This window comes from Furipterus horrens, unplaced genomic scaffold (genome assembly GCF_987537825.1).
Source record: "Furipterus horrens unplaced genomic scaffold, mFurHor1.1.pri manual_scaffold_5, whole genome shotgun sequence".
NCBI classification, from domain to species: Eukaryota; Metazoa; Chordata; class Mammalia; order Chiroptera; family Furipteridae; genus Furipterus; species Furipterus horrens.
In genome coordinates this window covers 93,712,477-93,730,113 of record NW_028327175.1, presented here as the reverse complement: position 1 = coordinate 93,730,113, position 17,637 = coordinate 93,712,477, and the positions used below count along the sequence as shown (strand labels likewise).

At 54.1% G+C, this 17,637-nt stretch overlaps 2 protein-coding genes across 2 annotated transcripts; both read left to right on the top strand.

Moving 5' to 3' along the window:
• The first annotated feature begins 2,159 nt into the window (after nucleotides 1–2,159).
• Nucleotides 2,160–12,033, top strand: TSC22D4 (TSC22 domain family member 4). The gene is made up of 4 exons (XM_090276754.1): nucleotides 2,160–3,133; nucleotides 5,672–5,838; nucleotides 10,893–10,941; nucleotides 11,350–12,033. The coding sequence occupies exons 1-4, from the start codon at nucleotides 2,372–2,374 to the stop codon at nucleotides 11,557–11,559; spliced, it is 1,188 nt and encodes a 395-aa protein (XP_090132880.1). The 5' UTR covers nucleotides 2,160–2,371; the 3' UTR covers nucleotides 11,560–12,033.
• A 924-nt stretch (nucleotides 12,034–12,957) lies between these two features.
• Nucleotides 12,958–16,539, top strand: SPACDR (sperm acrosome developmental regulator). Its single transcript, XM_090276755.1, has 3 exons — nucleotides 12,958–13,288; nucleotides 13,554–13,877; nucleotides 16,096–16,539. The coding sequence occupies exons 1-3, from the start codon at nucleotides 13,235–13,237 to the stop codon at nucleotides 16,327–16,329; spliced, it is 612 nt and encodes a 203-aa protein (XP_090132881.1). The 5' UTR covers nucleotides 12,958–13,234; the 3' UTR covers nucleotides 16,330–16,539.
• The last annotated feature ends 1,098 nt before the right edge of the window (nucleotides 16,540–17,637 follow it).

Below are 17,637 nucleotides of genomic sequence, written 5' to 3'. Positions count from 1 at the left end.
AGTCACTGTATGGCCCTGAGCCTCAGTTTCCTCAGTAGAAACCCTGGAGCTCAAAACCCGCCATCTCTGCCCAGGGCTGTTTGAGAATCTACCAGGTACTTTGTAAAGTGAACAAATATGAGGAATTTTTAATATACTCGAGAATAGGTGTTTGATCAAAATTAATTAGAATTCATTTCTTTCTGAACCTAAGAGTGAAGGCAGAGGTGGCTTTACTAATATAATTCCTCTCAGCATGTTGGCTGGGGTGTCAAAAAGACAATGACAGTTGGAAGTTTATTCTTTCATACCAAGCACATAGCTGGCCCTTCATGAGTGTGTCTGGATTCTCCGTAGTGAACAAGGAATGGGGAGAGGTGGAACAGATGAGAGGTGGGAGAGGTACACTTGCTTGGGGCCAGCATCTGTGTGGGTGATTGTGTGTATATGTAGGATGTCGTTTTTCTATATGGGGGCCAGAAAAGGACATACTTGAGTATGTGGAATGTCTCTACTGTATCACTGATACCTTTTCTGAACCTCCTGAATCTCCATTTCCACATCTAAGAAGGGGAATAATGTGATACCTGGGATGTGATTCAGATAACCCAGCACAGTACAACAGATGAAACAAGATAGGTTGTGAGTTGGTAATTGTTGAAATTGCATGACGGGTAGCTGAGAGTCCATTTTACGACATTTTTGAAAATTCTCATAATCACTTTTTAAATTAGGGACAGGGGAGAATAACAATACCCCCCTCATACAGTGACTGAAAACCAGCGAAGATATGACAATAACAGCTTTAGCAGCTCCAAAACATTTACTGAGTGTTTATGGGGTGGCAGGTAGCAGTAGAGCTCCTGGTCAGTTCCTTCCCACTCTTCCGTGTGTCTGCAGACCAATGGCAGCCAGCAAGTGCCTTACAAGAAAGGGAATCCCGGGCTGCTCTGCAGGCTCCTCCCCTTGGCCCCAGCCCTCCACAGCCCCTCCCTCCGAGGAAGAGCTGGGCTTGGGCCCAGCAGGTGTGGGGTTAAAGAAGCTTGGTCCGGGTCCCAAGAGCAGCCGCGGCGGGAGCAGCGGCAACTGCTGCCTCACCAGCAGCAGCAGTGGCAGGCTTGGCCCCGGGCCAGCTGGCCGGGAGCCCCAGAAGGGAGAGAGGGCGGAGGAAGGGGAGGAAGAGGGGAAGGAGGAGGAGAGGAGCAGTCAGCAGGCCCGAGGAGGCAGGACTTCCTGGTGTGGGGGTTGTCAACAGCCCAGAAAGGGAGAGACAGTGAGACAGAACCAAAAGGAGCTGAGCAGCGGAGAGACCCATTGGTGCCACGCGGGAAGAGAGACTTGGGAGACTCGACCACCGAAGCGGCGCCACCTGGAGGATCGGGGGGCTGAGCCTCCCCTCCCGCATCAGCCCAGAGACACTTGGGGCTCCAGAGGCCGCGCCTGGGCTCCACCAAGGAGGCGGGGGTTCCTTCTTTTCCGGAGCGCAAACTTTCCACGGAGATGCCTCGGGGAGTGAGGTGCGGCCCCCGAAGAGGGCTGGACAGCCTCTGATCACTGCTTGTGCCCTCTGCGTTGCTGGGGCCAAGAGGCCCCAGGGAAAGGACAGCCCGACATCTTAGGTGGCTGGGACCCCCGGTCCAGCTTGTTGGCGGAGGCCGAGAGGTAAGACGCTGGGCTGGGCGGGGCGCTGTGGCGGTGGGCAGGGCCTGCCCCTGGGATGGGGGAGCTGGGGTGCGGTGCGGTGGGGTGGGGGTGGGGTAGGGGTGGGGGGCTTGAGAACTAGCAAAGGCCTCCCGGCAGCCTGGGCAGGCCTGGGAGGTGCTTCACCCCTGTTCACCCAGGCCCTGGAGCTCCTTGCTCTTGGGACGGCTTGGAGTCCCGTGAGTTTGAATCCCAAGCGAAAAATGCCCACCTTTGGGTCCGGGCTGCCTCTTCCTGCTCCCTGTGTCCACTCTGACTGTACCCTCTTCTCTGGTCTCTGTCATCTCTGTCTCTTTGTCTCTGGGTGTCTGGTGGTTTCCCCTTCCTCCCCATTCTGCTACTCAGAGAGGAAGACCCGGAGGTGGCCTGCCCACTGCTTTCTCACACACACACTCTCTTTTTTCTAGTTTGCAAACTCAGCTCTGGAGTTCGGCAGTGACAGAAAGCAGCAGGAAAAACCTGCCCCGGCTCCCCCCCTCCCCCCCGCCGCCTCCCCTACCCTGTTCTCCCTTCACCACCCAGGCACCCCCAGTTCCTGCAAGGCCCTCCTGCTATGTCAGACCCAGATGTCCCCAGGGGCCCTGATGTTCCCGCCATGTGGCTCCCCTGTTCCAGGGGCGCCTGAGCCCCTTCGAAGAGCCACTGCTGCCCCTTCGTCTGCCCGCTGGCCCAGTCCTGAGCCCCAGGGACCATGAGTGGGGGCAAGAAGAAGAGTAGTTTCCAAATCACCAGCGTCACCACGGAATATGAGGGCCCTGGGAGTCCTGGATGTCCAGATCCCCCTGCCCTGCCAGTCCCCACTGGGCCCCCACCCCGCCTGCCTAATGGGGAGCCCAACCCCGAGCCAGGGGGCAAAGGCATCCCCCGGAATGGCTCCCCACCGCCTGGGGCCCCTGCCTCTCGTTTCCGGGTGGTGAAGCTGCCACAGGGCCTGGGAGAGCCTTATCGCCGTGGCCGTTGGACATGTGTGGATGTTTACGAGAGAGACCTGGAACCCCCTAGCTTTGGCCGGCTCCTGGAGGGGATCCGGGGGGCTTCGGGGGGTACTGGGGGCAGATCTTTGGATTCCAGGTTGGAGCTGACCAGCTTGGGCCTGGGCACCCATACCCCACAGCCAGGCCTGTCTCAGGGTCCCACCTCCTGGCTTCTCCCTCCTCCCACCTCCCCTGGACCTCAGGCTCGCTCCTTCACTGGGGGGCTGGGCCAGCTGGCAGTGCCTGGTAAGGCCAAGGTGGAAACACCCCCTTTGTCAGCTTCCCCACCCCAGCAGCGCCCCCCAGAGCCTGGGGTTGGGGATAGCGCTGGCACATCCCGGGCTGCCACGCCCCTGTCCTCCCTGAGGGTGGAAGTGGAGGCAGGGGGCTCAGCAGCTGGGACTCCTCCGCTGTCCCGAAGTAAGGATGGAGCCCTGCGGCTGAGGATGGAATTGGTTGCTCCAGAGGAGATGGGGCAGGTAAGAGCTGGGTTCTGGGTTGGGGGGAGACACCTGAGGGGTTGTGCTTGCCCATCTGGGACTTGGCCTCCACTTCCATACTAACCTCTCCTCACTCCATCATCAACTGTGTCAGATCAGATAGCCCCTTTTTTTTCTTCCTGCCATCTCACTCGGAGTTCCTTTCCTACTCCTCACACAGCCTTTGTTTTCTCTAAGCCCCCCCTTCCCCACATTCTCCACCTTTCTTTCTCTTTGGCCTTTCATTTGTTGCCTTTGGCCCAAGTCTCCATCTCCATATAGCCAGTCCTGTCTCTCCATCACAGAGATGTGCCCTCCTCACTGTGGCTTTCACCTTCTGTCTTGGTCTCACCCTTCAGGTGTAGAAGGTGGAGGCCCCAGGTAGGGTGTTTGGGCCTCTGGGAGAGGAGCTGCCAGGGTTGGGAGGAGAAGCAAAAACGTAGGCATTCTGCTGTTTCTCCTTTGCAGCCCTATCTCCAAGGTGGGGAGCTTCTTTCTTCCCACTGCCCAGTCACCTGTCTAATTTTGTCCCAAGCCAGATTTCCCTGAGAAATTGAGGAATTGGGTGGTGGTGGGGACCCATTACAAGGATGGCAGGAGGGACTTGCTGGTTTGTTGTCTCAGTTCCCTGCATCTGGGCCTCTCCAGGATCAGTAACTGGGGTTGGCCACCATGGAGTGGGAGAGAGGCAGAAAGCAGCAGAGAAAGAAAGAGTTAAATCCTTTGCTCTTTCTGCTTCCTGTCTCCAAAAGAGGAACAAGTCTGGGCTGGGGGGCAGGATGCCTGGGTCTCTGGTGTGGGGAGTGGGCAGCCAGGGATGTGGGGATTGGACGTGTCTGCCCTGGAGGAGAAAATAACACCTTGGGCTGCAGGAGGAAAGGCAGGGAGTGTGAGGAGGGGAACTTTACCCATCCTGGCCTTGGGCACAAACCACAGTATAAAAATAACCTGAGACTGGATGTCTGGGCCCTGTCAGGGCTGGTCAGGACCAGCTCCCCCCACTCCCTCATGGCCTCAAGCTCACATATCTCATATCACGCCCCCCTCCCTTACTTTTCTTGAGCTCCTTCATTCAGTTCCTACCCCAGGGGAGAAGATGCTCTTTCCTTTACTGGTCCCTTCCCCACCCCCCACACACTCTTCCAAAGCAAGCCCCTCTGCCCCCAGCCTCTGCTCTCTATATCCTTAAGCCCTGACTGAGCTTTCCTTGGGCCTGCAGACACTGTCCCTCTCTTCTCAGTGCCCCCAGCCCCCTTGCCTTCTCTCAGGTCTAGATCCCTTCCTGTGTGCATGCATCTGTGCTCTTGCTTCCTTGTCCCAAAATTAGTCTTTCTTCTACGCTCCCCCATGCCTCTTTCTCAGTTTCCTCTTTTTTTTTTTAAGAATTTTTATTTATATTTTAAAATTTTTATTTATTTTTAGAGAGAGGGAAAGGGAAGGAGAGAGGGAGAGAAACATCAATGTGTGGTTGCCTCTTGCACTCCCCCAACCGGGACCTGGCCCGCAACCCAGGCACGTGCCCTGACTGGGAGTCAAACCGGCGACCCTTTGGTTCACAGGTCGGCACTCAATCCACCGAGCCACACCAGCCAGGGCTCTCAGTTGCCTCTAACAGGGGCCAGGAGAAGGGCTGGGGGCATCACCTGGACCTCCTTCCTCTGTTGTGTCCCTCTAACCACCCTGGACTCTGTTCTTGGCTTTTCCGAGAAGCCGGGGCCTCCTGGGGCCTCACAGAGGCATCTTGTTCCTGTGGCCCCCGCCCTTGTGCAGCCTCCCCCAGTGCCTGTTGGGCTGCCTACACCCAGGCTCCGCCTCTCCCATCTCTGTAACCCGCTTCCTCCCCACCCACCCCAAGGCCAGAGACCAGGAGCAGAACTTCACCTGAGTCCTGAGAAGTTTGAGAGGAAAGGCTTGAATGGGTACAGTGAGGGATAGGGTGGGTGGGAAGGTAAGAGACGAGTTTCTGAGGATTCATTCATTCTACAAATAGCTATTGAACAAGCTAAGCTCTGCCCTCTGGAGCTTACCTTCTATCAACGGAGAGGTAAAAATACTTTAATTTCAGATAATGTTAGGTATTATTTAAAAAAAAAAAACAAAAAACAGTTCAGTGGAATTTACTAGTCAAATGATGGGGAAATGCCTCTCTGAGGAAGTGACATTTAAGTTGCTTTAAGAAATCAGGTGACAGAAGGCAGACACTCTAACTAGCCTCTGATTAGGGGTCTTGGCTCAGCTGGTGGCAGGGTGCTGGTGTGCAGATCATAGCCCCTCTCTGATACCTTGTGAACCACTTTTTGGAAGCCACTCATCCAGTCCTCAGGATGGGCACTATTTTCTTGCCTCTGGTACCTGTCCAGTGCCTTTCTTAGACTTGGGGAAGAAAGGGGTTGCAAGGACAGGAATCCTGGGTCCTTGAAGAGAGCCAGGGTTGGGGGATGTGGAGAAAGGTGGAGAGAGAAGACTACTAGGCAAGTTGTAAATTGGTTGGTTCCTTTCTCTCACTTGACATGATACTTCCTACCTCTCTGTCTCTAGATGCCCCCTCTCGACTCTCGTCCCAGCTCCCCGGCCCTCTACTTCTTCCCTGATGCCAGCCTGGTTCACAAGTCTCCAGACCCCTTTGGAGCAGCGGCAGCCCAGAGCCTGAGCCTGGCCCGCTCCATGCTGGCCATCAGTGGCCACCTGGACAGCGATGATGATAGGTACGTGGGCTCTGCCTCTGAACCCGACACCTGGGATAGTCACATGAAACTACCTGGTATTTGTCCTTTACCCAAGTTTAACTTGGAGAGGACCTCTTAAACAGAGAAACCTGGCCTGGGCATAATACACTGGTCAAAACTGGGACCCACTTCCTCTCTGGAGAGAGCTGGGTGGACTCCCAAATTTAGGATTGTCAATCATAGTACCCTTTTAGAATTTGAAGGGAGTCATTGTCAAATTCCAGGGCTCTTGCAGATTTGGCAATCACCTGGTCAACCCTAAGAACTTATTGGCCAATGTGCTAGAGATGAGAATATGGAGTCAGTATCCTCCCAGTTCCCATCTCCCTCTCCCTACAGAGGGAATCGGAATTCTTGTCCTTAGTAAAATATTCTTATAGCCCGTATGGGCTATTTTAGGGTGCAAGACCTCTAATACCAAGAAAGCGTGTCCCTAAGGTTCTGTTCTCTGTGCTAGGAATACTGAGGGCTGAGTCCTCCCCTTGGCCAACTCAAAGCCACGGAGAGGATGACTGAGGTGTGCAGGGAAGGCACGTGGAGCAGATCTTGCTTGGGTTTGCCCTTTCACGGGCATGTTTAGTTCCGTGGCCTGGTGGGCAGAACTTTCTGTTTTGAAAGCCAGGTTTGAACCTAGGAATATCAGCAAGCTGAAAAGGGAGGAACAAAATTGTGAGTCAGATAGCTGGGCTGCTCCCTTCTGGCGGTAGACTGATAGGAACCCAGGAGAAGGGCTAAAGAGTCATAACTTTTTTAGAGGGAGTAGTGGGACTTCCTGCTTGAGGCTTTTGGGGGAGGGACTTCCGGTTTAGGGGCGCATAAGGGGCGGGGCTTAGTGGTGAGTGAGTGGGTGCAGAGGGATTCATTCTTCCTTCTCCCCCTCATGTGGGACCAATCCTCAGAATCAGGGACTGTGGCCCATCAAAGAAAAAGGTCTAAGGCCTTAGGAGAGCTAGGAACCTAAGAGGAAAGAGGAGTAGCCATGAACTGGTGGATGGGATGGAGGGTGAGGGGCCTGGTGGAGGCCCTGGTGAGTGAGGGACAGAGCCGGTGTGGGCAGGGCCCTGTTTGGGCTCCCATCTCAGCTCTGGCTCTTAGGAATGTGTGAGGTGTGAGGTCGGCCAGGGCCTGGAGAGTCACCTGCCCCCATTGCTGCTATTCTCAGCTCTTCCCACCCTCTTCTCCTCCCACTTGGGAAGTAACCTGGCATTAGGGCTCCCTGTCCCTCCTCCACCCCTGTTGATTTCAGAGCCCAACCCTCTGCTTTCTCTTAGAGAGTTCTGCCTCCAGAACCCTTCTCAGCTGTGTTCTTTCGGCTTGTCCCCTCCCTCCCTCCCTCTGTCCTGTCCCCTCCACACACCCCAGTCTGACCGGTCCAGCTCCCAGCTTCCACTTTACCCTGTTTCACTGCAAGCCTCTGGGGCTCTGGCCCAGCCCAGCCCCTTGTGCTCCACCCTGCTGGGCCAGCGGGTTTGGGTTGGGCCACCCCTTTGGTCTGCTGGAATGGAGTGTATAGCCCCTACCTCACCTCTCTGGTGTGCCTGAAGATGGCAGGAGAATGGAGTTCGAGTGGCATGGGACCTCCCTTTTGAGTAGGAAAATGGATTGGGGTGTTAAGTGCCTGGATCCCAGATGGGGAGTTGAGGACGCCTGACTAATTCCTGAGTCTGGAGATGGGAGAACAGAGGGTGCCTGGTGAATTCAGAATGCTCCTGGGTTACAAGAACCTTCAAACCCTCAACAGGGCCTAGAAATTGGGAGGTACTTGAATAATTGGATAGATGGATGGGTGCATGGGTTGGGTGGGTAGGAGGGTGGGTTGGGTTGATGGTCAGCATCAGGGATCCAAGCATTATAGAGACTGAATGCTAGGAACTCAGGAAAGAAAAGGTAAATTTATATCCAGGGTCTCCTTTGGGTCAGGTGCTATATTTTATGTCACATAATCCTAAAAGCAGCTCCATGGTACTAACCACTTGAAGAAACTGAGACTTAGATGAAGAGGGTTTTAGCAACTTGCCCCTGGTCACCAAGTAGTAAGTTGCAAGACTGCAATCAGAGCCTGGATCTGACACCAAAGCCACATTCTCTCCACCTTCCTACTGGGTGCCTGTGTCCCAAGAGAAGAGAAGGAGGCAGCCATCTCTAGCATGCCCTTTCCAGAACAGAGGGAGGAACTGCTCTCCCAAGCTGGGCAAGGAGCCATCCTCCCCACCTCCTGGCCTGGCCCCACCCCAAAGACACCAGAGATCCGGGAGGGAGTGTAGACAGGGCAGCCGGATGCCACTCTGTTGGCCCAGGCCGAGCTCCTGGGGGCTCCCCAGAACACAGTGAGGGAGCAGGGCTGGCCCTTGTCCCCAGGATCAGAATCTCCACCTCTCCCAGATGTCCTGCTTCTTCATCTGATCCTCACTTTGAGGCTGTTTCATTTGACCTTCAAAAAGGAAGACCAACTCTAGGGCTGTCCTTGCCTCAGGACCCAAGAGTCTTGCAGACCCAGAGTCCCCAGTTGTGCATATTGTGTGCCCTGCACAACCCCAGGGGGCACCACACACATTTGAATTCACTGTAGGCACCAGAAGATTGCAATAAGTGTCTTGAAGAAGGGGATATTTTGTTCGAATTCATACAAAGTCACCTTCTGGGCTTGTGGTAAGACCGATCTCACCCAGTCAACCCCAAGCTTCCGGCTCCTGACCCTGCCCAGAAATTCCAGCACAGTGCCTGTTGTTCCTCACTTGGAGTTCTCAGAGGGCTTGGGTTGCCAGCCAGAGTCTTGGTCCCTTGAAGTGTTAATATTAGGATGTGACAGTGGAAAGTGCTGTCAAAAACTCCAGCACTAGACAAATGGGAGATAGTCATCTCTCAGCCAACAAATGTTTATTATTGTAGTATTCCTTTATTTCTGGCAAGAATGAACAGCTTGGCATCTTTACCCGAGTGTCTGCCAAGCAAGGCCAGGGTTCCCATTCCTGTGAATCTGCCCCTCTTTGGTTTCTGTGTGTCTGTTTATGTGGAGGGGGGATTAGGGGGAAATGTTCTGTGGTGGCTAGTCTCCACCCAGGTGTTTCAGATTGAAATAGATTGAAAGCTGCTTTGACTCTCCAGCTGGCCACCCTGCCTTTACCCTTAAGCTTGTCCTCTTCCCTCCAATTCCAAGAGTTCCAGGTGTCCTTTCCCCGCCCCACCCTGTGCTGCTCTCTCAGGCCTGGTCACCCCATTGGTTGCCCGCCTGTCAGTGCCTTCTGCACCCAGAGCCTGGATGGGAAATGGAAAATTCCTAGCTCCCTCGTGCTCCCTTCCTGGCTGCAGGGCCTTATTCAAGGGTCACCTTGAAATGAGTGCTAATCACTCCCCTTCCAGGAAAGCAAGTTGGAACTGACAACCATTAGCGAGGGCTTGACAATTGAGCACAAGGGTGCAGAATGCAGTATGTTGGGGCCACCTACTCTGAGAGGGGGAAACTGGGGACAGCAGGATAGGACTGGTGATTGTGCAGCACAGTGTCACAGCTGGAGGGCAGACCCTGGGGCTAAGGCAGCTGAAGCAGAAACTGGACAGGGGTGGGCCATGAGCTATAGGATGACACAGGAACCTGGGGCTTGATGGTGGGGAGAGGGATCCTTGGGGGATAGGGCAGGGCGCAAAGGCTGGTTCAGGCCCTGGGCCTCCAGGGACTGACTTGAGGGAGAGTCTGGTTCTGGAACCCAGAGCCTGGCCCTGGGGACTGTTGTGCCCGGCCTGTGTCGACCTCTGGTGGTCAGTTGACAAACTGCAGCCAGACCTACTCTGCCCTCCCTGCTTCTGTTCCCAGGGGTCTTCAAAAAGCCTCCGCTCCTATTCCCACATCCAGCTTCACCTTACCACCTCTCCTCAAGCCCTTGCTCCTTCAAGACCCCAGATCCCAGACATAGGACCATAGGCTGTATTTGTCTTTCAGGGCTCTGGGCTGTTCTGTTGTCATGGTAACCATTCCCAGTCTTCCTGGTCCTCACCATGGGAGGTGGGGGACCCTCTGGCCAGGCACCAGGGGTGACCCATGATGTGAACTTTATGTTGAAAGGGGGGGGGCATTGCTTAGAGTTCAAGGAAGACCACAAGCACATCAAGCACTGTTTCCCCCATCCTAGCTGAGAGGAGCTGAGGCCTTGAAGGAGGCCAGTATTAGACCAGAGAGGGCAGGATGGAGTCAGTGGTGAGAGAGGCCTCCCAGGGCCAGGCTCTCCCTCAACCTTCGTACACTCCCGGACCCAGGCCTCTGGCACCACAGCCTTCCCCTGACCAGGTCTACCAGCTGACTTCCCTCAGCCAGACCCCCTCCCCTCTGCTCCGGGATTGGTGCCAGGGTGAGAAGGGGACACTGGCACTGACTGAGTCTGGGAATTCCCGCCCACCAGAAAGCCAGTGGGAGGGGGTCCCCGTGTCCCTGAGGAGCCAATAGCAGCCAGACTTTGCCTTGGGGGTTGGTGTATATCTTTCAGACCAGCACCCCGTGGGCACTGTCTTCTCTCTGGCTGCCTGGTACCAGCCAGACTCTGCTCTACCCGGGGGGCTCTGAGCCCCCCAGGCAGTCCTTCTAATACAGCCCTCTCCCTTTGTGGGGGGCCTGGGGACCCTTGCCCCTCGGGGATGGCCCAGCCAGGAGTCTCTGTCAAATCCCTGGTGTCATCATTTGAGACCCGAGTGGTAGGGGTAGCTCCAGGGCCTCCGCGGAAAAGGGGCTGTGTCTCCTCTCCTTGCTCCCCTCGAGGAGCATCCCCCATTCGGGGGGCATCTGGACCCCCACCCCACCGGGGCTTAGGGGGGCCTGGGCAGAGGCCCTCACCCCGCCGGGGGATGGACAAAACCCTCCTCTCCCTGATTCTCTACTGTCACAGGTACAGGCTGGGGTGTGGGTGGGAGGCTGCAGCAATGGGGCTTGTGGAGGCCAGAGCCTGCTCTGAGAAACACCTGCAAGGCAACTGGCTGTGGTGTCCAGACACCTGGCTTGGCACCTGCTCCTCCTCCTCACCTCTCATCTCCCTGTGTTTCTCCAGTGGCTCCGGAAGCCTGGTTGGCATTGACAACAAGATCGAACAAGCCATGGTAAGAAAAGCCATCTTGGCTCCAGGAGGTCCCTGTTCGTGCGCTGATGCCCAGGTCCAACCTCTGTTACTCTCCTCATTATTAGGGAACACTGACTCCCAGCTCCTCCATCCGCTTCCAGCTGGGTTCTTTTGGGCCCTCCACCCCCTCCAGTCTCCACCTGAACTCTTGACTTCCCTTGGCCTCTGGGCTTGTTCCTGACCCCCATCTCTGTCTTTGAGCCCTGATCTTGCCTCTGTCTGGCCTCTTCCCCTGCCTTCCCTCCATCCTGCCCCTGCTTTGCTTCTTCCCCAGTGGTCCCTCATTACCTGGAAGCAGGGGAATCTCTCAAACCTAGCCCTTCAAGGTACTGGGCAGGCAATGAGGTTGAGGTGGCCTGGGACCCCTGATGCTTTGCCTGTCCTCCAGGACCTGGTGAAATCCCACCTCATGTTTGCGGTCCGGGAAGAAGTGGAGGTGCTGAAGGAGCAGATCCGGGACCTGGCTGAGCGGAATGCTGCGCTGGAGCAGGAGAATGGACTGCTGCGTGCCCTGGCCAGCCCTGAACAGCTGGCCCAGCTGCCCTCCTCAGGGGTTCCGCGGCTTGGGCCCCCTGCGCCCAATGGGCCCTCCGTCTGAGCCTCCCTTCCCTCACAATGTGCCTTTGGGGGCTGCCACAGGTGCCAGGCCTTGTGCCAGCTGCCTGCCCCCTCTTCCTATGCAGCTTTAATTCCCCCTGATCCCTGGGGATGGGAGTTGAAGGCTCAGAATTGGCTTGTCCCTCCACCCTTCCTCCATCTCCCCATAGTGCCCAGGGACTGGGCTGGGGCATCCCCAGGCTTTGATGGGAGAGGGGAAATTTCTGGATGGGGTGTTAGATGGAGCTCCCTTTTCCCTCCCTAAATGTCAGTGTTCTAGGACCCCCCAGCAGTAGATTTATTGGGGGAGTTGGAGGCTTCCTGGCAGATACCCCATCTTCCCCTTGTTCCCTGGAAGTGCCCCCTCTTCTCTGCCCAGGGGAGGGAGTATGGAAAGTATCTGGAAGTTCTGGGATTCAGGTTGTTATTAAAATAATAATTATAATTAAAAAATCCGAAGAAACTTGAATCTGAAGTTGACCTCTTGTTGCTTTTGTCCAGACTGGGGGCCTGTCCCAGCAATTTCTACTGTGGGAGAAGGACTGAGACTGGGCTCCCCTAGAAATCTTGGCCCAAACTAGGGAGGTTTAATGTGGCTCAGAGTGGTCAAAAGAGATTTGGGAAAGGGAGCCAGTGGCTTGCCAGGTCCTGGGAAGGGGCAGGCAAGGTAGAGGGAGGGAGGGTAGAGGGGCCATCTGCCCACGTGCTGGGGGGGCACAGGGAAACAATGAGGCCTTTGGTGATTGTGCAGGATCCACCCCCAGCTTCCCAGTGTGTCCCCTCTGCGGGCTGGATCTGGGTGGCTGCTTGGGGGTGGGGCAGGGGGCCCTGAATGGGCCCCTTGTCTCAGCCCTGGGTGTGGGCCAGGCTTCCCGGGCACACGGTGCCCTCGCCAGGCCTGGCTGTCCTGGCCGGCCTCCGTGGCTTCCACCCTCAGCTGGCTGAGGACAGGGCCCTGTGGGTGAGCAGGCCCCTCCCATATAGCCTCAGCTGGGCTCCTATCCCAGGCAGAAGAGGCCCGTAGGGAGAAGGACCCCATCTAGTGGGGAAGGGGAGAAACCAGCAGCCTAGGCCTCAGGAGGACCCTGTCCCCAGACTAAAAAGGACCTGTGGAGTGCTGGTTACTGGAGCCTGACCTGAGTTGGACTCCCCTCCCTATAGCTCCCTAGATTTATAACCTTGGGCAGGTTTGATTTTTCTGAATCCCTTGTGGGTAAAATGGCACTGACAATGATACCTACCTGAGGGCTGCTGTGAAAATTATAGGACGTCATGTACAGGAAATGCCCAGTTAGTAACAGGCGCTCCATAAATGTTAGTTTTCCTTCCTTGTCTCTGGGGGTAGGAGGGCTGAGGGCACAGGGATTGGCTCATTGGCTCAGGGGTTGGGGTCAGGGCCTCAGGGGTTGGGGTCAGGGCCAGGCAGGCTCTCACAATGGACTAGAATTCTCCCTCACTCTGGGTTCTCATCCACTTTGACTCCTCTCCCTGTCCCAGGGAGGGAAGAAAAGGCCTAGGATGAGTCATCAGGGGGAAGTTCCCCCCTAGATTCTCTTCTTTCTTTCTTCACTGCTGCACTTGAAGTTCCCAAGAGACCCCTTACGTGGCAGCCACTGGCAGCTTGTCCCTGCCACCCCTGCATACCAAATGCTGCTTCTGCCTCCTACTTAAGAGAAATGGTTACAGTCATCAGGTTCTTCCGATGGTTTTGGCGAAAGATTACTTGCTGGGTGAGTTTCAGAAACTGCCCCTTACTCATACCATGCTGTATATGAGGCCTCTACCTGGCCTCCAACCCCACCCCACCCCACCCCACCCCCACTCGCCGCCGGCACCCTGTGACCAAACTAGACAGGAAAGGCGGAGGGGAGGGGAGGGACAGCAGGGAGGGAGGCCAGGACACACACTGTCCCATCCCTTCTATGCCTTCTCTTCTGACTGTTGTCTCCACTCTGGCCTTCTCTCCTATCCTTCCTCTCCTTTCTTGGTTCTTAGGTTTTATTTTGGAAACACAAAGTGAAGTCAGCCACACTGAAACACCCTGACTCAAAGAAAAATGTGTTGAAGGTGGAGAGGTCTCCCAATGTGGATGAGACTTTGAAGTTGGTTGAGCCCCCCAAAGAGAACAATATTTCCAAGATTGAAGTGTCCCCCATGGTGGCTGATCCCTGTGCATTGGCCAAGAAAACAGATGGGGTTAAGGTGGAGCTGGACCATGGGGGCCGGTCCCTGCTGCAGCTACCCCTCTTGGCTGTCAAGTCTGTTTTCACGATCATGATCTCAGCCCTCAAGTCTGGGTGGCAAATGTGCAATTGGAAGGTCAGTACCATATCTCTCTTGTCCACCAAAACCTTCCGACTATCCCCACCCTCCTATGACTCATTCCTCCCTCCATTCATTTGTTAAACATTTATTTCCTGTGCCTCTGTTAAGTGCCAGGCACTGAGGTAGGCTCCGAGGATATAGACGGTGAACAAGATTTACCCAGACTAAGGAGCTACAGACAAGATCATAGGCATTGTTGGTTCAGTATCATAGGGGTGTGACATGGGAGGCATAGGGGTCTGTGGGAGCCCAGGGGAAAGGCATCTCATCCAGACCTGGGAAGTCAGGGAAGGCCTTCCTAACAGAAGAGAAGGTAAAGCTCAGATCTGAAGTATTGAGGCAGGGTGGAAGTGGTTAGGGGAAGGTGAAGGGAGTAGGAGTGGCAAGAATAATAACAGATGTCTGGAGGGCTGGCTCAAGGTGTATGGGTCAGAGTAAAGTGGTCCTGAGGCTGAGGGCCAGCTAGTATAAGGCAGGGTGGATGGCCAGTTGTGGAGTTTGAATTTGACCCTAAGAGCAATAGGAGCCCTTGCAGACATTTGAGCAGATTTTGATTTAGAAAGCTCACCTGCACTCCTAAACTGCTGGTGGAAATGTAAAATGGTACAGCCACTTTGGAAAACACTTTGGTAGTTTCTTATAAAACTAAACATGCAATTATCATATGACCCAGTAGTTGTATTCTTGGACATTTACCTTAATGAATGAATGAAATTTTATGTTCACATAAAAATCTATGTGTGAATGTTCATAGTAGCCTTTTTGTTAATAGCTAAAACCAATCCAAATGTCCTTCAATGAGTGAATGGTTAAACTGTGATATATCCATACCATGGAATACTTCTCAGTCATAAAAAGAAACAGACTATTGACACATGCAACAACTTACCTGAATTTCAAGGGAATTATACTGATGAAAACAACCAATCCCAAAAGGTTATATACTGTGTGATTCCATTTATATGATATAACATTCTTGAAATACCAACATTATAGAAAAGGAGAACTGATTAGTGGTTTAGTGGTTGCCAGGGTCTACAGTGGTGGGGGTGAGGGAGGTGGGTTTGTTACAAAAGACAACACGAGGAATCCTTGTGTGGTGAAAATCTCCTTTATCATCTTGACTATGGTAGTTGGAGACATGAGCCTGCATATATGATATAAAATTGTGTAGAATTCAACACGCACATGCACACACGAGTACAACCAAAGCTGAGGAAATGTGAATAATATCAGTGGACTGTATCGATGTCAATATCTCTATTATAATTTTTGCAAGATTTTACTATTGGGGGGCTACTACTGGGTAAAAGGTATATAGGAACTCTATTATTTCTTACAATTGTATATGAATCTACAAATATCTCAAAGTCAAAAACTTAATTTAAAAAAGGGAAATATCTAAATCACTACCAAATCAACTTATCTTGCCCTTGAATGAAATATTGCAGCATTAATTTAAAAGTTCACTTGGGTGTGCTGTGGAGGGGAGATAAGAAGGGAACAAGACAAGAGGCAGGAAGACTCATTGGAGGTGTTATAGTCCAGGCTAAGAGAAAGGATATTCTGGACTGGGGGAGAGGCATCAGGTAGAACAAGTTAGTGGAGTGGAGCGATATTTAAGGGGTAGAATTGTTGTACCAAGTAGTTGACTGGAAGATGGGAGAGGGGATTGGGAGAGAGAGACCGCAGGCTGGAGCCATTCACAGTGGGGAGAATGAGGAGTAAGGGCGTACATAGGGGAGGAGATGATGAGTTTAAGCCTTGGGACAAGATGAGTTGAGATGTCAGTAAGACATCTGCAGGGAGATGTCTAGGAGGCAGTGGGATATACAGACATGGAGGGCAGAAGGGATCTCTGGAGTGGAGACAGAGGTCCTTCTCCATTTTAACACACTTCCCATGGAACACTAGTGGGGACTCAAAGGTGGGTCAGATGTGGTCCCAGTCTTCCAGAAGTGTGCATTCTAGTGTTGAAAATAGACAAGTCCAGAGGACAAATAGTAATGAAATGTGGTATGATGGGGCAAACTCAAGGGTAGAGACAAATACCTAATGCAGCTTGAGAAGAGTTCCTAGAAGAGGCAGTGCCTGAGCTGAGGCCTGATGAAGGAGATGGAATTAAAAGCCTTTGCTATTTATTGGCTGGTGTGTCTACCAGCAGTTTCTCCATAGACCAAACTGTTTACATGTGCACATCTTTCTCTTACAGTCATCTGTGAGTTCTACCTCAGTTCCCACCCAGATGAGGACTGGGTCCCCTTTGCAGTCACCAGAAGTTCAGATGCTACGCGAAGTGTATCTGGTGCTGTGGGTCATGAGGAAACAACTGCGGCACCTGGCCCGCAGGCAAGAGAGGTGCAGACAGCGCCACATCTGGGCCCACACTTGCCCCCAGCCTGACCCAGTTCAGGGCCCCAAACCAGATGCCCAGAGTCCCTTCTAGGGGGGGAACCCCACATCCCCCAAAAGCCCCCACCTCACTCTTAGGTAAGGTGGATAGTAAAGGTTAGGGGAGCAGGCCAGGAGTTGTAGGTGAGGAGACATTTTTATACTGTCACCTCGCATCAAGAGCTCAGGGCCAGGACTGGGGTCCCACTTCTCCCTTCCACTCCTTTTATAAAGCTTGGGGAAAAAATTACCAAAATGTTGGGAAATAAACATCAGATATTTCTGAGTAGGTGTAGAGTATGCTTGTGGATGGTCAAAGGCAATGAGGGTAACTTGGGTGGGAGAGAAGGGCACCTGAGTTGCTGGACCAAACATATTTGAGAGTAACCTTGGGGCCTCTTGGGTGTATGTGTTGGTTGTGGAGAGGGTGGGGTGAATCGACAGCTCCTGATCCTGGGCCCACACACACTTAGGGGCTGAACTGTCTTTAGCAACTCTGCCAGGCCACTAAAGATATCAATAGCACCCGTTTATTAAAGACACGTTGCATGCCAGGTCCTGAGCCTGTTCTACCTCGAAATCCTGCAAGACAGACTGTTACCGAGGTTATGGCACTTGTCCAAGGCCCTAAAAAGATCTCGCTGTAAACTACCTGCCTCCAGCAGCCAGCTCACCGTCGTGCCTCTCTGGTGCTTCTGGGCTCGCCACGGCGAGAGTCAGTGGGTCTGAAGACGCACATGGCGATAGCAGGATGAGAATCTGTGGGGAACGCACTCGGGCCCTCCTGGCCACGAGCCTGCCAAGAGCTGCCGAAGACTACACTTCCCAGGATTCTCGGCGGCAACGCGGGCCTGGGCCGGGGTTGGGGCTTTGGGAGTGGGCTGTGCACACCCAGGCGTGGTGCGAGAATGTCGGGTTTGTGCTACAGGACAAGCGGGTGGGAGGTCCTGGCGATTTGGAAGGAGGTTGGCGACTGGCGACGTTCGGGGTGGGGCCCCGGTGGGGGTTGGGGGCAACACAAGGGGAAACCTGTAGCTGCACATCCCCTCTTCAGCTTAGCCTGCCCTCTTGCGGGGCCAAGCGAAGACACAGGAGTGACTCCCTAAGGAAAAGCAGAGATGTTTCACAAAGCAACATTCGGGGATTTCAGGGTTCACAGGGCTTGGGGTGGCGTGGGGAAGGAGGAAAGGATGACAGCTGAGCCCAAGCGTAGGGGTCAGCAGAGGCTGGGGAGAGGGGGAGATAGTGCGGACTGCTGCGCTGCGGTGTCCTCCTCACCCAGCGGTAAGTTGTGAGTCGTCGTCGTCGTCGGCAGCCGTCCGTCTCGGGAGACGATGGTGTAGCTTCTTAAGAGTCTGTCTGC

Excerpts from the sequence above, each read along its gene's own strand:
- TSC22D4 (XM_090276754.1), top strand. The coding sequence starts at position 2,372 with ATGAGTGGGGGCAAGAAGAAGAGTAGTTTCCAAATCACCAGCGTCACC. Across the intron at positions 5,839-10,892 it reads CTGGACAGCGATGATGATAG|TGGCTCCGGAAGCCTGGTTG; the intron begins GTACGTGGGCTC and ends GTGTTTCTCCAG. Across the intron at positions 10,942-11,349 it reads ACAAGATCGAACAAGCCATG|GACCTGGTGAAATCCCACCT; the intron begins GTAAGAAAAGCC and ends CCTGTCCTCCAG.
- SPACDR (XM_090276755.1), top strand. The coding sequence starts at position 13,235 with ATGGTTACAGTCATCAGGTTCTTCCGATGGTTTTGGCGAAAGATTACT. Across the intron at positions 13,289-13,553 it reads GGCGAAAGATTACTTGCTGG|GTTTTATTTTGGAAACACAA; the intron begins GTGAGTTTCAGA and ends CTTGGTTCTTAG. Across the intron at positions 13,878-16,095 it reads GGCAAATGTGCAATTGGAAG|TCATCTGTGAGTTCTACCTC; the intron begins GTCAGTACCATA and ends TTTCTCTTACAG.